This window comes from Rutilus rutilus (assembly GCF_951802725.1).
Source record: "Rutilus rutilus genome assembly, chromosome: 6".
Classification (NCBI taxonomy): domain Eukaryota; kingdom Metazoa; phylum Chordata; class Actinopteri; order Cypriniformes; family Leuciscidae; genus Rutilus; species Rutilus rutilus.
Window position 1 is genome coordinate 15,866,384 of NC_140214.1, and position 17,758 is coordinate 15,884,141.

The 17,758-nt window shown below is 30.9% G+C and overlaps 1 protein-coding gene across 1 annotated transcript; it reads right to left on the bottom strand.

Annotated features, from left to right (window-relative positions):
• Positions 1 to 1,794: 1,794 nt before the first annotated feature.
• On the bottom strand, positions 1,795 to 15,346 carry LOC311292637 (M1-specific T cell receptor alpha chain-like). The gene is made up of 5 exons (XM_084412378.1): positions 15,259 to 15,346; positions 4,402 to 4,587; positions 4,270 to 4,308; positions 3,961 to 4,068; positions 1,795 to 2,361 (listed from the first exon to the last, which is right to left on the bottom strand). The coding sequence occupies exons 1-4, from the start codon at positions 15,329 to 15,331 to the stop codon at positions 3,962 to 3,964; spliced, it is 405 nt and encodes a 134-aa protein (XP_084268504.1). The 5' UTR covers positions 15,332 to 15,346; the 3' UTR covers positions 1,795 to 2,361; position 3,961.
• Positions 15,347 to 17,758: the final 2,412 nt, after the last annotated feature.

Genomic DNA, 17,758 nt, shown 5'->3' on the forward strand with positions numbered 1-17,758 from the left:
TTGCAGATGTGTTATTTGTTAGTTAAAGGTCCAGAACTGTCTGTAGTATGTTACCATTGTTGCACTGTCTAGCTCCAGAAGTGCCAGCTTGCCTAATTAGCTAATCAGAGGTTTTGTCTGCAAGAGGTCTATTTAAAAAGTCTGTAGATGTAGTTAGTAGATACTCATCACCATTTTTTTTCTTTGTCTTAATATATGAGATTTTGAGATGTGATTAAAGTTCCGTAATCGTGTCCTGTGACCTTCTTTCAAGCAAAGATTTAAAAGTTGCAATTCATGCATTTGTAACATCACGATTAGACTATTGCAACTCTCTTTATTGTGGTCTTCCTCAATCTTCACTATCTCGTTTACAAATTGTTCAGAATGCAGCTGCAAGACTTTTGACTAGGTCTAGAAAGAGGGATCATATTTCTCCTGTTTTGGCATCCCTTCACTGGCTGCCCATTAGGTTTAGAGTTGATTTTAAGATCCTTATGTTTGTTTATAAGGTGTTGTCTGGCTGTGCACCAAGGTGTATTTGTGAGCCATACTGTCCTGCTGGGGCACTTAGATCTTCAAATCACTTGTTTTTAAATGTGTCACGAATCGATGTCGCTACAAATTAAAGGGTGATCGGGGCTTTTCTGTGGCTGGGCCCAAGCTTTGGAATGCTCTCCCTTATCATGTGAGGTCTGCTCCTTCATTGGACATTTTAAAATCTACTCTGAAAACACATTTTTATTCTTTAGCTTTTGGAAACTTGTAATTGTTTTTTTTTTTATAGTGTAGTCCTGCTATGCACTATGCACAGCACTTTGGATCAATTTGTATTGTGTTAAATGTGCTTTATAAATAAAGATTGTTGTTGTTGTTGTTGATTATAATCAACAGTAACATGGGAATTTCAAAAGTTAAGTTTTTACTTCATACCAAGTTCAGTAAAAAACATGTGAAAGGGCATCACAAATAAAGAAATGTATTGCATGTTCCTCCTTGTTTGTATTATTACACACTAAACTATGCCTCATGTTATTTCCCCTTTAGCAGCCATTTTTTTATGGTCTGCATGTTCGATAAGTTCATTTTGTAAACACCACAAAACTTCAAAGTTAGTCATTTTGAGAAAGATGATCAGTATTTTCTGGTATTTGGGGATTTACAAAAAAATCATCATTTTTCATCATTGTGTGACACACAAAATCCACCATTTCCAATAAACCTATAAGTGTTTCATATCAGAGTGGTCATTGCCTTTCTTAATCCAGTTAACAAACTGCTCCCAATTTAAACCAAGTGTTTTAAACTTTAATATACCAACATTTAAATTAATCATTTGATACAATGCACTTATCGTGTACATGTATGTTTTTACATTATACATTTAAAAAAATACCTGCATATAATTACAGCTGTAATTAATTCCACTGTTGCACTCTTATGGAAAGCTAGACACTGCATACTCATTTATTTGTAATTACACTGTTGACCTTACACCTTAATCCACCCTTAAACTAAACCATCAAACCTGACTAAACCTGTCCTTAACTTTACCCATACAGTATGTACAGTATATCCCATCTCAATAGCAGCAGAAGTGTTTTGCACTACGGCATGAACATTGAACCTCATTTTTTATGCAAGTACATATTTAAAGACACCTAATATAAAGTGTGACCACAAAACTTTAATCCATTCTCATTCTTTGTAATACATTTGATTATCATTTAATGGTCAATCAAGGTTCCATTAAGTGTACTTATAGATTTTCATCTGGTTGGATTTTGTGTGTTTATAATACACAGAAGCCCAGAGTTGGTTATTTATGCATTTTATTTTCATATGTTTTGCACAATATACATTATTGAATGGAAGTCAGTCATTGTGGAAGGAAGCACAAGTCCACTTAATTGTGGATGTAAATATGTTGCAAAAAATTAAAGGTATATAGACAGAATTTTTCAGAATTAATCCAGCTTCAAAGTAATTAAAAAATATATATTTTACTAAATAATCTTTTTTTAGAAAATAAATGTAGAAATCATTAAAATAAAGAGAAATTAAACATGAACTACATCTAAGTTGCTAAATTAGAAACAATTAAATGGCGGCATATGTCTATTGCATCCTAAACTAGAATAGTTGAGCCCATATTATAAAAGCATATAAACACATTACATTCAAATGTGTATACCGTATATGATTCTTAAAACCATAAGCACTATAGCATAACTGAGGGTGGTTACATAATCCCTTGATCATCATTTAACAACAACGGTGCAAATCTAACAGCTCTCAAATGTGATGCAACATTTTCTGTTGTCTTCGGTGAAGGCACTGTGATAAATCCAACTGATGAAAAACGACTTGGATTTGTGAGACCTGAAAGACAAATAATAGACCAATTGTAATTCTTCAAACAAAACAGCACATATTTTATAGAGTTTGCTAATGAAATATTGGGTCTCATTCACTAATGATTGCGTACAAGTTGCATACTTACTGTATGTTTGCAGAAAATATTCTGAGAAAATTTGCAGCAAGATCTTCGAGTAAAGCCATGTGAGCCATTCACAACCAGTCGACTTGATACTCGTTAAATATATTTGATAAAGATCAAAAGTATAGAACCTATCCCAGTTTGTGCACTATTTGTGTTAAATGACTGTAATAGAACTATAATTTAGTTCGCCGGGAGTCTTCTTTTGTCCTCTGAGTGTTTATTTACACCAAGTGCAAATAGCCCACCTTGTAGGCAGAGGCTATTTACACTAACTCCGCCCACTATTGTCGAATTGAGCCAGACAAAATTACAAAAGAACTCCTGCTGATAACAGGAGTAGTGGTGTGGAGAGTGAGGTGGGTGGCGTTAGCTTGTGATGAATCTGCCTTTTACGAACACATTCTTCTCCGTTTTCCCATCACCTATCAACTCGGAGAAGCGTTTATTTTAAATAAAGATTACGGAAATATTTAAAAAGTGGAAATAAAGTGCATAACAGGTATTAAATAGTGTGAATAAAGTGATTATCTGATAACGTTAGGGGTAGGTGTAGGGTAGTCAAGTGTACTTTTTAGTTTTTATCATATAGTCAACCTTGTTTGTTTTTGTTTAGTCAAGTTTTAGTCGACAAAATGTCTAGTTTTAGTCAATGAAAAACCAAGTCACATTTTTGACATGCTACATAATGGTAAAATTGATAATCCTGATTATTTTGCTCAAAAATATAATTACAACGATTGTTGTCAAAGGTAGCGCAAATGCATTTATTTAACAACCACGATCGCAAATATAGTCGAGATCTATGTTTGGATTTATTACGGTTTATCACTGAGAAGGTTTGATCTCATTGGAGATTGATAAACTCCAGCTTACTTATTTGTCGGTTTACGCTTTACGGGTTATCCGCGATCCAAAACGCATGGTTGCCAGATTGTAAAGATTAAGCAAAAATGTTGTTCTTTCAACAGAAAAGCTCTGAATGGGGGAATTAAAATCTTAAATTCTGGCAACCGCAAGCATTAAAGCATTTTTTTTTTTTTTTACTTTGTTTAATTTACACTAGTGTAGGGTAGAGCTTTCAAGACAGAGACAAGTAATGTCTCAAAATAAGATGGCATCCATTTATGATTTTAATAAGTATAATCATATACGCTGAAAATGTTATTTTTATTGCATATTGTTTTATAAAATACCACAATACACTGAGGTGCAAATAGTATATGTGTAAATAGCATTTAACATTATTTGCGCTTAGTGCAAAGAAAATACCTTTTGTTAATGCAAATGAACACAATGCAAATAGCCGCTGTCTTATTTGAATGTATGTTTCAGTTAGTTCTAATGTTATCTTAAACTTATAATAAATCTAAATGCTAAAAAAAAACATAATTTCTGCATGAAAATGTTTTTACGAACAAATGTTAACACACAGTTAGTGAATGAGACCCACTGTCACAAGATATAACATCGTCACTCACGTTAGCTCATCCATGCTTTGAAAGTCACCAGGACGTTGAACACAACAGTCTTCAGAAAGAGAATTCTCAGCCAAAAGAGGCCCAGTGACAAGAAGTTGATTTTTTCATCTGCAGAAATAAAAATACAATTAGTATGTCTTTAGGGTTTACCATGTATTTTGCACAATCCAGCATGTGCGATCCAGCACTTTCATCCAGTTTTCAAATTTGTTTAATATTTATTAAAATGATAGTAACCTTACAATCTGAAATCTATGGGAGTCTAAATAAAAAATACAGTAATAAAAAAGAAAGAAAGAAAACACTTACCTTTTTCTAAAACATCACTGGATGATCCTTCACATTTCTCTGAATGTGGAATAAAGTAGATTAATATAATGCAACCAAATATTTTATTAATTAAGATGACATTTTTTTCATTGTATATGTGGTAATTCCTACCTTTTTCTGGGCAGTCTATTTTTTTAGGTCCAAAGCCAAAGTCAAAGGTACTGAAGTACTTTTGGTATTCTTTGCCTGAATATCTCACTACTGTCTTGTTGCTGAAATGTGTGGCGTCATGTTTCGTGAAGTCAGTTGCCAGACACGAGTTTCCAAATTTGTAATATTCTGGTTTTTCTTCTTTTTCTGTAAAAATATAAGAGAAAAAAAATTCAAACACATTAGTTTCACAAACATGAAGTGTATGTGTTTGATGCAGACAAGAATTTGCCAATTACATTTCGTCATATGTAATTAGCCTTTATGGCAGATTTACTGGATTAGAAAGTACATTCGCTGACAATAAACATTGTAATTTTACATATGTGAAAAAAATATTCCAGACAGACATTTCAAATTAAAATGGAAAAAAATCTTATTGTCGATTCGATGAATAGAATATAGAATAGAATAGTATATTAGCCTCAAATCAATGACACCAAAGTCCTACACATTTAAAATATTGATAATATGTCAAATTCTCACCCCATACTTCAAAAGTAATAACTGATTTTTCAAGGCCCACAGGCTGATACCTCACCTCAAAAACTCATTCAGTCTTTCAATATGTAAACCAGTAGTTTATTATATATTATGAAATGTAAATTTCACATTAACAATATAACACTGTATCGGAAAACATATTTTTAAGGTATTTAGGACTGTCTAGCTTTGTGTTAGTTGAATTTATACCACAATGATCACAAGGCCTTATAGTTTCAATCTTATTCAAGATCCGAACTCTTACTGACGTGATCTAGCTTGGGTAATACAATGCTTTTAGCAATTATGCTGAGATGTAGATGGCTTTTAATTGCATCAACACAATTCTCCTAATGAACAGACTACTTCATAATGGTATGGTAATATATTCTGCATCATATAATATTTAATATTCAATGGCTTAAACTCTAAATTGATTTTTTAAAATAATTATACTGTATTTCTTTTGATTATACTGTATTTCATTCTTTCTTTATTTGCTGTAATGTCGATTACAAGTCCTGCTACTAGTCCAAGTTTGGACGTTTTTATTATTAGTATCTTCTGCCATGCCAGACCATGTTTAAATTAACACAAATAAATGTCAATCTAATGTAACACTTGTTTAAACTGGAAAATCCATGTCAAAAAAATGTTTTGTACTTTAAAATGAACATTGTACTTAAATTATAACAAATAAAATATTCAAAACGATATAATGTAGTAGATTCTTATCCATAGGTTGCTACTTACTTGGGCGCACAGATAAGTGTGTCCCTTTCCCAAATATGATTTTGTTAGCAGTGTTAGTCACACAATGATTAGCACACATATCATAATCCTATACATGTGGCCAAAATACAATACAGTACAATACGTATAGTTCCTAACAAAATCAAAACAATATCAAATTTAGTTTATTTTAGAATACAAAAAAAACTGATAGTCTGCCTTTTTAGACACTTATCAAACTAACCAACTCAAAAGATGTTTGTATATCTATTCAGTAATGCTAAAAAAAGAAATCGAATATAGTCTTCGATCATTACATGGCGAAATATGTGCCATTAAGATTAGAAAGTGAATTTTTACTGAGAGTTATTACATGTTGGTGAATCTAGGCTGTCAAATGTCTAGTTGATTGATTATAATGCCGATCAATTTCTCAATTTAGCTATTTCGCCTTATAAATGACTGAATTTATGAGTTACAAAGGTTACTTGGTAAAACAATAATTGTTGTTTACAGTAAAATCAAACCTCTCTTTGTGTTCTTTATCTAACTCTATTTTTAAATACCCAATCAATCTAGACAGTTACACAACATTATCAGAGTTCTTTGATTAAAATAAATTATTCTCTTACTTGATTGTACTGTTAATTTTGTCCCTCCACCAAAGACTATTTTAACACTTGAAGTCACACAGATTTATATATCAGTACAAAAACCATTTGGATGGTACCTGTATACTGGATAAAACAGATAAAACAAAGTAATTATAGATTTCCGATAATATCTGTAAGAAAAAGATATGGATAGTATCCTTAAATGAAAGATTTGTACTACTGTACTAGTGATTCTTATTACTGCAATTTGTTTAGCTAATTATCTGTAGCAATTCTTTATTTATTTTATTTAGGCATAAACATCTGTTGTGTAAAAATCATATTATTACATATTTATTTGTAGTAAGGTGGAAACTCATGTAGTTCTGTTTAAAGCTCATTATTAAATTGCTTAATTTCCTTATTTCATTGTTTTTAATCTGATGTCCATATGAATTATTTCCAAACAAAAGTAAGGTTTTACTTACTTGTCTGTACAAACAACTGAGTTCCCTTCGCAAATATCATTTTGCCAAAGTTGTTAGTCACACAGTGACTGTCAGTGTTATAAATACTTCAATAAACGGCAAGTCAAAACTTCAGTGTTCATTTTAATTGTCAGAGCCACTCAGTAATGCAGTTTAAATATTTGTCGAATTAATAATTGCATAGATTTAGTTTTTTAGAAAACTGAAATAAATATTGTAAATAAATAAAAGGAGCTGTGAAAATCGAATGCATAAGTCTACCTGTCCTATCGGTGGATTAGTGAAAAGAGCTTGAGTAATATCAATTGGAGAAATCTTTAAATCCATAACTTACTCGATAACACAATGAGCTGAGTCCCTTGCCCAAAGATCAGTTTGTTTCCATTTTGAGTCACACAACTACAAAGCTCAACACAGAAATACATTGGATACTCTTTCCTCTGATAGGGATAAATGACATGAGTTTCGTAATTTGATATTACATTAAATTCTATTAATAATTCGATTATTTAATCACTAATGTCTGTGAATGAATTGGGTTTTAAAAACATCTGAAAACGGTATTTGGTGGTACTGTAAATTTAATAGTAAATTTCACTACTCATGACAGTAAAATTAGATACCAAGTCCTATGAAAATAATATGCTATTATTATATTATAATATTTAAATGGTTGTACTCACTTGCTTGTACATAGAGTTGTGTCCCCTTCCCAAATAATACTTTACCAATATTGTTATTCACACAGTGGTTAGTAGTGGGATAATAACTTCCATGAGTAGCAGGGACAACCTCCATCATGTTAGATTTAACATCAACTTAACTATACTGTTTTTCTTCTACATTAAAGGGATTTATAAAGAATAATAAATAAATAAAACATTTATGCTTATGGACTGGTGGCACAAGTGCAACTTTTATATAAATGTGCATCCCTATAAAGTACTTTATACACATACGCATCTGTCTCTTTAATGTCCTCAACATTTTTGGAGCGGCCATCTTTAATGTGCTTGACAAATGAATATATACTGAATATATTGAATAATTAGTGAAAAAATTTAAAACAACTTACTGGAATTTATTATTATTTTGGTCCCTGCCCCAAATATGACTTTGTTGTTGAACCCAGTATTCACACAATGGTTTTGTCCTGCACTTTTATCCTTTTTACTCAAGGCCCATTATATTTGTCAGTTTACTTTTTTGTTTTAGTAACACCAAAGTGCAACATCACTGAACAGAACTGTTTGACATCTAAATCTATTGTAATGCATTTTGACAAAAGTAATTCTACATTTAAAATACAATCAAAGTCACGGTTGGTTGATGTTATAATGGGTTTACACAGAATAAATTATCCTTGAATTAAAGATTCTTACTGTACCATCATGCTTATAGAAATTATTTAGTCCAATTAATTGGACTACTGTGTGACAAAAGTGGACACTCGTGTAGTTCTGTTTAAAACTCATGATTTCCTTATTTCGTTTTTTAATGTGATGTCCAGATGAATTATTTCCAAACAAAAGTAAGGTTTTACTTACTTGTCTGTACAAACAACTGAGTTCCCTTCGCAAATATCATTTTGTCAAAGTTGCTAGTCACACAGTGACTGTCAGTGTTATAAATACTTCAATAAACGGCAAGTCAAAACTTCAGTGTTCATTTTGATGTCAGAGCCACTCAGTAATGTAGTTCAAATATTTGTGTCAAATTAATAATTGCGTAGATTTAATTTTTTAGAAAACTGAAATAAATATTTTAAATAAATAAAAAAGCTGTGAAAATGTCATGTACAAGTCTACTTGTTCAATTGGTGGATTAGTGAAGAGAGTTTGAGTAATATCGATTAGAGTAAACTTTAAATAACTGAATCCATAACTTACTCGATAACACAATGAGCTGAGTCCCTTGCCCAAAGATCAGTTTGTCTCTGTTTTGAGTCACACAACTACAAAGCTCAACACAGAAATACATTGGATACTCTTTCCTCTGATGGGTATAAAGGATAAGAGTTTTGTAATTTGACATTACAGTAAATTCTATTAGAAATTAGATTAATAACTAATGTCTGTGGATGAAGTGGGTTTTAAAAACATCTTATGAAAATGTCTGATATTTGGTGGAACAGTAAATTTAATATTAAATTTCACTACACATAAACTTCTGTCTCTTTAATGTCCTCAACATTTTTGGAGCGGCCATCTTTCAATGTGCTTGACAAATGAATATATACTGAATATACTGAACAACTAGTAATAAAGATAAAACTTACTGGAATTTATTAGTATTTTGGTGCCTGCCCCAAATATGACTGTTGTTGAGCCCGGAATTGACCAAATGGTTTTGTTTGGCACTTTTATCCTTTTATATTTGTCAGTTTTCTTTTTTTGGTTTAGTTAGCCCAAAGTCCAACATCACTGAACAGAAGTATTTGATAGTTTAAATGATAAATCTATTGTAATGCATTTTGTTTACATTGTGACATGTTATTCTCATTTTACAATACAATCAAAGTCACGTTTGGTTGATGAAATAATGGGTTTATCACAGAATAAATTGAATACTAAGATTAAAGTACAACTTACTGGTTTGTACAAGAAGTTTTGTCCCCATCCCAAAGAAAAGTTTTTGTCCAGCATTCACACAGCCATTGGCCATATACTAAAAACTAGCAATATCCTGATATCAAAAACACTGCAAGCAATTCTGTCACAATCGCTCTTAAATAAGATTCAGTGTGAAAACTATAAAGAAGGAACGACATCCATTTATATCAAAGTTTAGTGGTAGAATAAAAATCTGTTTTTAACTGTTATGTTTCAAAGACAAAAGAAGAGTTGATGTTCCTATAAAGTTAACAACAAGCGGTACGTTTCGAATGTATTTATCTGGGAATTAAGTAGGATATTACAAGAAAAATGATGATCAGGAGATCACTGTTGATGTCTTGTTCTAATCATAAAAAGTACATATTTCAAAAAGCTATGCGATATTTGAGAGAAGTGAGCCACACTTACTTGAAAACACAGTTAGTTTAGTGCCTTTCCCAAATATCATTTTGAATCCACCTTGATTCACACAGCTGTTGACCATAAACACATAACTGCTGCTGAACATATAATAATCCTGGATAAGGTGTTTTCATTTCTTCAAATGGGATAAATGTGATTATTATCACCTAAACTCTAATTTAGAAATAATTTAACTAATGTATCAGTTAAATGTCAGCTTTATTCCAAAGATTGTATTGATGCTGTTTGGATGTACTAATAAATGGCTATTATTGTTGATGTTACATAAATTGATGATGCCAAAGATTTGTATTACGGTTAAGAGGAGGGAAATCCTAAGAACTTGTTCATTTGTTCTTTTTACATGCAGTCTACACAATCTGAAGTTATTCAAATAAAAAAAGCTTTTAAACTCCACTCTCAAGTCTGTCTTTTCCAAATCCTTGCACACCAGTACAATTATCTGATCTACTCATATTTTACAGTAATAGTAATTTTCCACTATACTCTTTCTTTTTTTAATTCGAACGTTATATGATGATAATGTCTGTAAGAATATTTAGAAAATGAAAGAAAACCTATCATCACGAACATATTATCTATTGCATAAAATATAATAGTTATTACAATTTTAGAGATAAAACTTACTTGCTTGTACTATAAGTTTGGTCCCCTTGCCAAAGAACATCTTAAATTGATCAGTCACACAGCTATCGACTCTGTACCAAAAACCAGTCGTGTACATGGATTGTATGTCTTTCAGTCTTTAAAAATAACTTTAAAGATCATAAACATCATAAATGAGAAATATTTTACTACTTTTATCACGATGCTTAGAATTATAACTAAATTTGTTCTGCAGTGTTTGATTTTGTTCACGAGTCCACCTTGTCGAGTCTAAGCACTGAACCAATTGAGTTTGAGTGAGAGATGTTTATTAATGTATTTTTATCTTAATTTTATGTCGTTACTTATTTTTCTTTCATGTTACACATGATGTGAATTCGACTGTACTCGGAAAGTCTCTCAAATCTCAAATATATCAATGTATCAGTCAAATTAATAATTGCATAGATTTAAGTTTTGGAAAACAAATAAATTACATAAATAAAAAAGCTGTGAAAATGTCATGTACAAGTCTACCTGTTCAATCAGTGGATTAGTGAAAAGGGCTTGCAGTAATATCAATTAGAGTAAACTTTAAATAACTGAATCCATAACTTACTCGATAACACAATGAGCTGAGTCCCTTGCCCAAAGATCAGTTTGTATGCATTTTGAGTCACACAACTACAAAGCTCAACACAGAAATACATTGGATGCTCTTTCCTCTGATAGGTATAAAGGACAAGAGTTTTGTAATTTGACATTACAGTAAATTCTATTAGAAATTAGATTAATAACTAATGTCTGTGGATGAAGTGGGTTTTAAAAACCTCTTATGATAATTACTGATATTTGGTGGAACAGTAAATTTAATATTAAATTTCACTACACATAAACTTCTGTCTCTTTAATGTCCTCAACATTTTTGGAGCGGCCATCTTTCAATGTGCTTGACAAATGAATATATACTGAATATATTGAACAACTAGTAATAAAGATAAAACTTACTGGAATTTAGTAGTATTTTGGTGCCTGCCCCAAATATGACTGTTGTTGAGCCTGGAATTGACCAAATGGTTTTGCTTGGCACTTTTATCCTTTTATATTTGTCAGTTTTCTTTTTTTGGTTTAGTTAGCCCAAAGTCCAACATCACTGAACAGAAGTATTTGATAGTTTAAATGATAAATCTATTGTAATGCATTTTGTTTACATTGTGACATGTCATTCTCTTTTTACAATACAATCAAAGTCACGTTTGGTTGATGAAATAATGGGTTTATCACAGAATAAATTCAATACTAAGATTAAAGTACTACTTACTGGTTTGTACAAGAAGTTTTGTTCCCATCCCAAAGAAAAGTTTTTGTCCGGTATTCACACAGTCATTGGCCATATACTAAAAACTAGCAATATCCTGATATCAAAAACACTGCAAGCAATTCTGTCACAATCGCTCTTAAATAAGATTCAGTGTGAAAACTATAAAGAAGGAACGACATCCATTTATATCAAAGTTTAGTGGTAGAATAAAAATCTGTTTTTAACTGTTATGTTTCAAAGACAAAAGAAGAGTTGATGTTCCTAAAGTTAGCAACAAGCACCATACTAATTTCAAGTCATGTGAACTTCTAATATTATACTCATCTATATTATCCTCATAATAGCATTCTATTATAAATTAACATTGTTAAGCAATGCCAACCATTAAATACCAAATGAACGCCCTATGGACTTATGATCTTTTGAAAAGGCAATTAACTTACTTGAAGTAATTATTAGTTTGGTGCCTGTCCCAAATATGATCTTGGTGCCTCCAGTATTCACACATCAGTAAAGCACAGTACATTTATTCTAAGTACAATGTGGACTGTTATAGGGTGGATACATTTATATTAAATTCATTTTTGAGATATTATTCATTTCTACAAATAAACAAAAATACAGACTAAACCCTTTAAAATTCTGTTGAGTTCCATTCTTTGACTTTATGTTGACAGTATGTTTTTGGTGGTTTTTGTTTGTATTTGTTTTTTTTCATAATTAAAATGTCAATACATTAGTTGTGTTTACTAGCAGTCTCATCTGAAATACTTTTACATTACATTATTTGCTTTTCTATAACATAAATATGAGATAACTAGCATTTTTAAATAAATATTTTATGCATACAATTCAATATTGGTACGAATATTGGATATGACTTACTTGACTGGACAATGAGTTTTGTTCCTTTGCCAAATAACATTCTAATTTGATCATTCACACAGTCATTCATCATGTATAAAAAAGTATTGGCATCCTGATGGCACTGAACAGCATAGAGGAGATCGCATTTTACAACAATGGAATGAAAAGTCACCTTAAAACCTAAATAGTTCATTGTTCTAATTTTAACACAAAATTCAGGGTATTTTTTTAGTGTTGTGCCCGAGTCCACCTTGTCGAGTCCGAGTCGAGTCTAAGCACTTAACCAATTGAGTTTTAGTGAGGAATGTTTATTAATGTATTTTTGTCTTAATTTTATGTTTCTTTCTTGTTTCTTATTTTTCTTTCATGTTACACATGATGTGGATTTGACTGTCTAAGTTCACGTCAAGTTTGAGTACAAGTCCACCCGAGTGCGTCCAGTTCCAAGTTCATTCATAATTGCAGTCCAACTCTAGCATTTTTTTTCCTTTTACTATTATAAAAGTATTTTTGAGGAATGATGGCCATCAATATATTCAGATTCAGTCACTTATATGTTCAAACTGTAAAACAGACTTGACATATTGCCCTTATATATATTCAAGCATTCATACTAAGATTAAAGTACAACTTACTGGTTTGTACAAGAAGTTTTGTTCCCATCCCAAAGAAAAGTTTTTGTCCAACATTCACACAGCCATTGGCCATATACTAAAAACTAGCAATATCCTGATATCAAAAACACTGCAAGCAATTCTGTCACAATCGCTCTTAAATAAGATTCAGTGTGAAAACTATAAAGAAGGAACGACATCCATTTATATCAAAGTTTAGTGGTAGAATAAAAATCTGTTTTTAACTGTTATTTTTCAAAGACAAAAGAAGAGTTGATGTTCCTATAAAGTTAACAACAAGCAGTACGTTTCGAATGTATTTATCTGGGAATTAAGTAGGATATTACAAGAAAAATGATAAAGTACTAATTCCCAGATAAATACCTATCTAAAGAAGATAGAATATCACTGTTGATTTATTGTTCTGATAATAATCATATTGCTCTTATAAGCATCATAAAAACATGCATATTTCATGAAAAAGGTATGCGATATTTGAGAGAAGTGAGCCACACTTACTTGAAAACACAGTTAGTTTAGTGCCTTTCCCAAATATAATTTTTAATCCACTTTGAGTCACACAGCTGTTGACCATAAACACATAACTGCTGCTGAACATATAATCATCCTGGATAAGGTGTTTTCATTTCTTTAATTGGGATAAATGTTATTATCACCTAAAATCTAAGAAATAATACTATAATTTATCTGTTAAGTATCAGGTATTATTCCAAATTTGATGTTCTACAATAAATGCCTATTATTGTTGATGTTACATATTGATTATCACAAATTCAAAGTTATGTATTAGGGTTAAGATTATGGAAACCCTAAGAACTAGTTAAGCTTAGCTGATTTATAAATAAAAAAAAAAAAAAAAAAAGTCCAATTATATGATCTACTCATATTTTACTTGCATAAATGGTCATTTTCCACTATACTATATTTAAAATAAAGACCTTGACATCTTGCCCTGATATACTTGGAAGAGATTATATAAAAGGCCATATTGACTGTGTACAACTATTAAATTTTAGACTACTAAAGTAATAGGCTATCACAATTATTTTGGTCAATTTACTTTCGATAATAGTTTTTTCCCCTGTGCAATTTAGCGTCATATGAATGTTAAGTGTACAACTCATTAATAATGGAAAATAATGGGAACAGTTTTAAATTTAACATTGGTTTTAAAATATAAAATAAAAAAAAGACAAGCTTGATACACTTACTTGAAAGGACAGTGAGTTGAGTGCCTTTTCCAAAAATAATTTTGTTAATTCCTTGAGTCACACAGTGGTTTATCCGAACACGTAAACATGTTGCCTATACTCTCCTTGCTTTGAAGCCCAACAATAAGGGCTATATTTATTTAGAATACTTTATTTGGAATCTAATTCAACTGTTTATTGGTGACTTTCATTTAAAAGTATAGATATCTGAAAAGCATACTATAAATTAACTATAAAGGTCATACAAACTACAGTAGCCTTAAATATTGATTGGAATAATTGGGAATCTATTTATATAATCTATAGCCTATCACAGTTACCTATTATTATACAGACATATAAGGATGTCAGTGCTCTTTATGAATTGTATTTCTCTGAAGTAAGCATTTCATGGAGGCAGTTATGGTTTAAAGTCATATAAAAGGTTCTTATTTTTCATGTGAAACAACAGTTTTAGCTAAAGTATATCAAAATTAAATTGAAGCCATTTTGTATCACTAGCTATCAAGTACTTTGATTGGTTTGATGAATATATCAGAATTGACAAACTTTTTTTTAAGTTTTAAAATTATTGCAGCTCTCTTAGTTTACTGTAAGTAGCAGAAAACATACTTGAATCAACTGTTAGTCCGGTGCCTTTTCCAAATATGATCTTTTCATAGCCAGCATTCACACATTAGAACAACATAGTACATTTACCCAGAATTCACTCTAGCCACTCTTGTTTGGTGTTTATTTCATAGTGCATTTTTGGATATGACTGTAAATAAATAGATTTTGAATACCTACTATTACCATTTTTATCCAATCAAACTGCATATAATTAAGTAATTTAACTGTACAATTAGGAAAAATCTTGACTTACTTGATTGTACTATGACTTTGGTCCCCTTACCAAAGAAAATCTTATATCCATCATTCACACAGCCATTGACCATATAGCGAAAACAAGTAGCTCACTATGAAACACTTTAATCTATAATATATCAATATTCAATGTTACTGTAGCTGGTCTAACCTTTATAGTTGTAAAATTTATATGGTTTTCAAATATATACTTTTAACTGAAAGTCACTAATAAACTGTTGAATTATTGAATATATGCATTTGGGAAGCACTTTGATTCATGCAAATATTAAAATTATTTTTGTGTTTTTTTTATGATAAACCTTTCTCTTCATCTTGTTTAGGTTTAAAATAAATATGTTAAGGGTCATACTTTTTATTATACTAAACTATTTATTTGATGAAACAAAATATCTTACTTGAAGTAACAATGAGACTGGTGCCGGTCCCAAATATGATCTTGTTGTTCGCTCCATTCACACATCAGTATAGTATAGTACATTTACCCTTAGTACACGTTTGGCCGTGAGGTTCCATCTTTTGGGGCTCATTATATTTATATTTAGGTATGACTTGTTTGATTAGTTTGGAAAATTATAGCTAGAATCTAGAAAAGAATAATGCAAGTGTGATAACGATAAGCTAGTAATTTAGTTTTTAGAAAACGAACCATTATCAAATGTATTTTTGCCAACTTTAAAGAATTTCTGATCTTGACCATTTATCAACATCACATACTTTTACAACATCACAAACACTTTTCAAGATTGTTAAATGATTCCGTTCCATTTTAAAGAAGTGGGAAAAAATCTAAATATCACAACACAGATTTGATCTTTTCTGGACATCAGTTTGAACTGACCTCTAAAAGGTTAGTATTTGTTCATGTTGACGGTCAGAAATGCATTACTTACTTGTTTCCACAACAAGTTTGGTTCCTTTCCCAAAGATAATCTTATTCACATTCACACACCCATTGACTATGTGCCAAAAACTGATGCCTTCCAGCTATTTTACACACTGTCTGGAATTATACCATCTCTACAGATTACAGTAAAGCAAGTCCAATCTAGCTAATGAATTCACTAATGATGTCCAAACTGTTTCAGTATCAGCATTTATAAAAGCTAAATTATAATCAGTATTCATTTTATACTCACTTATTTCAACTGTCAATTTAGTTCCTTCTCCAAACACTACTTTCCATTGTGTTGATGTCACACTGTAAACTTTATCTACACAAAAACATTGCCCTCTACAGTGTCCAACTGTTTCATATACTGTATGCATTTAATGCTTATATAGTGCTTATAAAAGTGTCAGGGTAATGCCAATATTACATTGATGATTAGATAAATCTATTGTATTAAGTTAATCTGGTTGGTATTTAAGTGGAAATTAAGAGTAAATTCAAAACATTTGGAATATGATACATACTGTATATTTCAAAGTAACATTTTCAGTGGCATTGATGTAAGCTTACTTGTTTCTGTTATTAGTCTTGTCCCACTCCCAAATATAATCTTGTTGGCAGCATTCACACAAGTGCTGACCCCATCACAAAAACCCCACTGTTGTATTGTGACTTACTTAATATCGAAAATATTGAAAACTTTTCCCCTCGCTTTGTATTGTTATTTTGTATAAATGGGTTTGATGTAATGAGAGAAAGAGTTCTTTTTATCACTGTATTTTTCAAGAAAGACATTAGTTTTAATTTGCTACGAATATATTCAATTGTCTCAAGTGCCAGTCTAAGTCATATCAGCTTCCTAATTTTCATGACACAATGAAAAATTACATAATGCGTTATGAGGAATGATATATAAAGACACGTAAAATAATTTAACAATGCAAATTTAAACATGTTGAATTGAAAAGTTAAAGCAGGGTATATCTCAGGTAACTTACTGTTCTTACACTACTGAAAAGCTACTTTAAAAATTCCAATTCAAACTAAAGGTTTTAACTATAAGTATATGACCATTCAGGATGAACAAACGCTTGTTGAATTTTTTATTATATTTTGATAATGGAAATGGTTTGTTTTTAGGAGGATGTCAAATTGTTTACAATTTAAATAAGATTTGATCAAAATATACTGTGGTTAAGCTGCAATGTGAAAACTATACTATAAAACATTATAAGACTGATTACAAAAATCACTGAGTATAATATCAAGTAGACTACTTTTGCATATTAGTGATACTTTGATATTCAGTTTTTATCTTTTTACTTAGTGGCTTTTCATTTATTAAACAATGCAAACTTACTTGTTTCTACAGTGAGTATTGTCCCCGTCCCAAAGATTAACTTTTGAGCATTAGTCACACATGGGCCGGGTCCATAACAAAAACCATCTAGCCTGAAGTGTTGTGAGCTTTAAGTATTATGTAATAAATTCAATAAATGCAAGTACTTTAACAACCTTTGTCAGGTTTAATCACACTGGGGCTTTTGTTTTGCAATAATATTTCACTTTGAAAAGACTTTTCTGCTAAAGAGTGACTTTCTTTAGT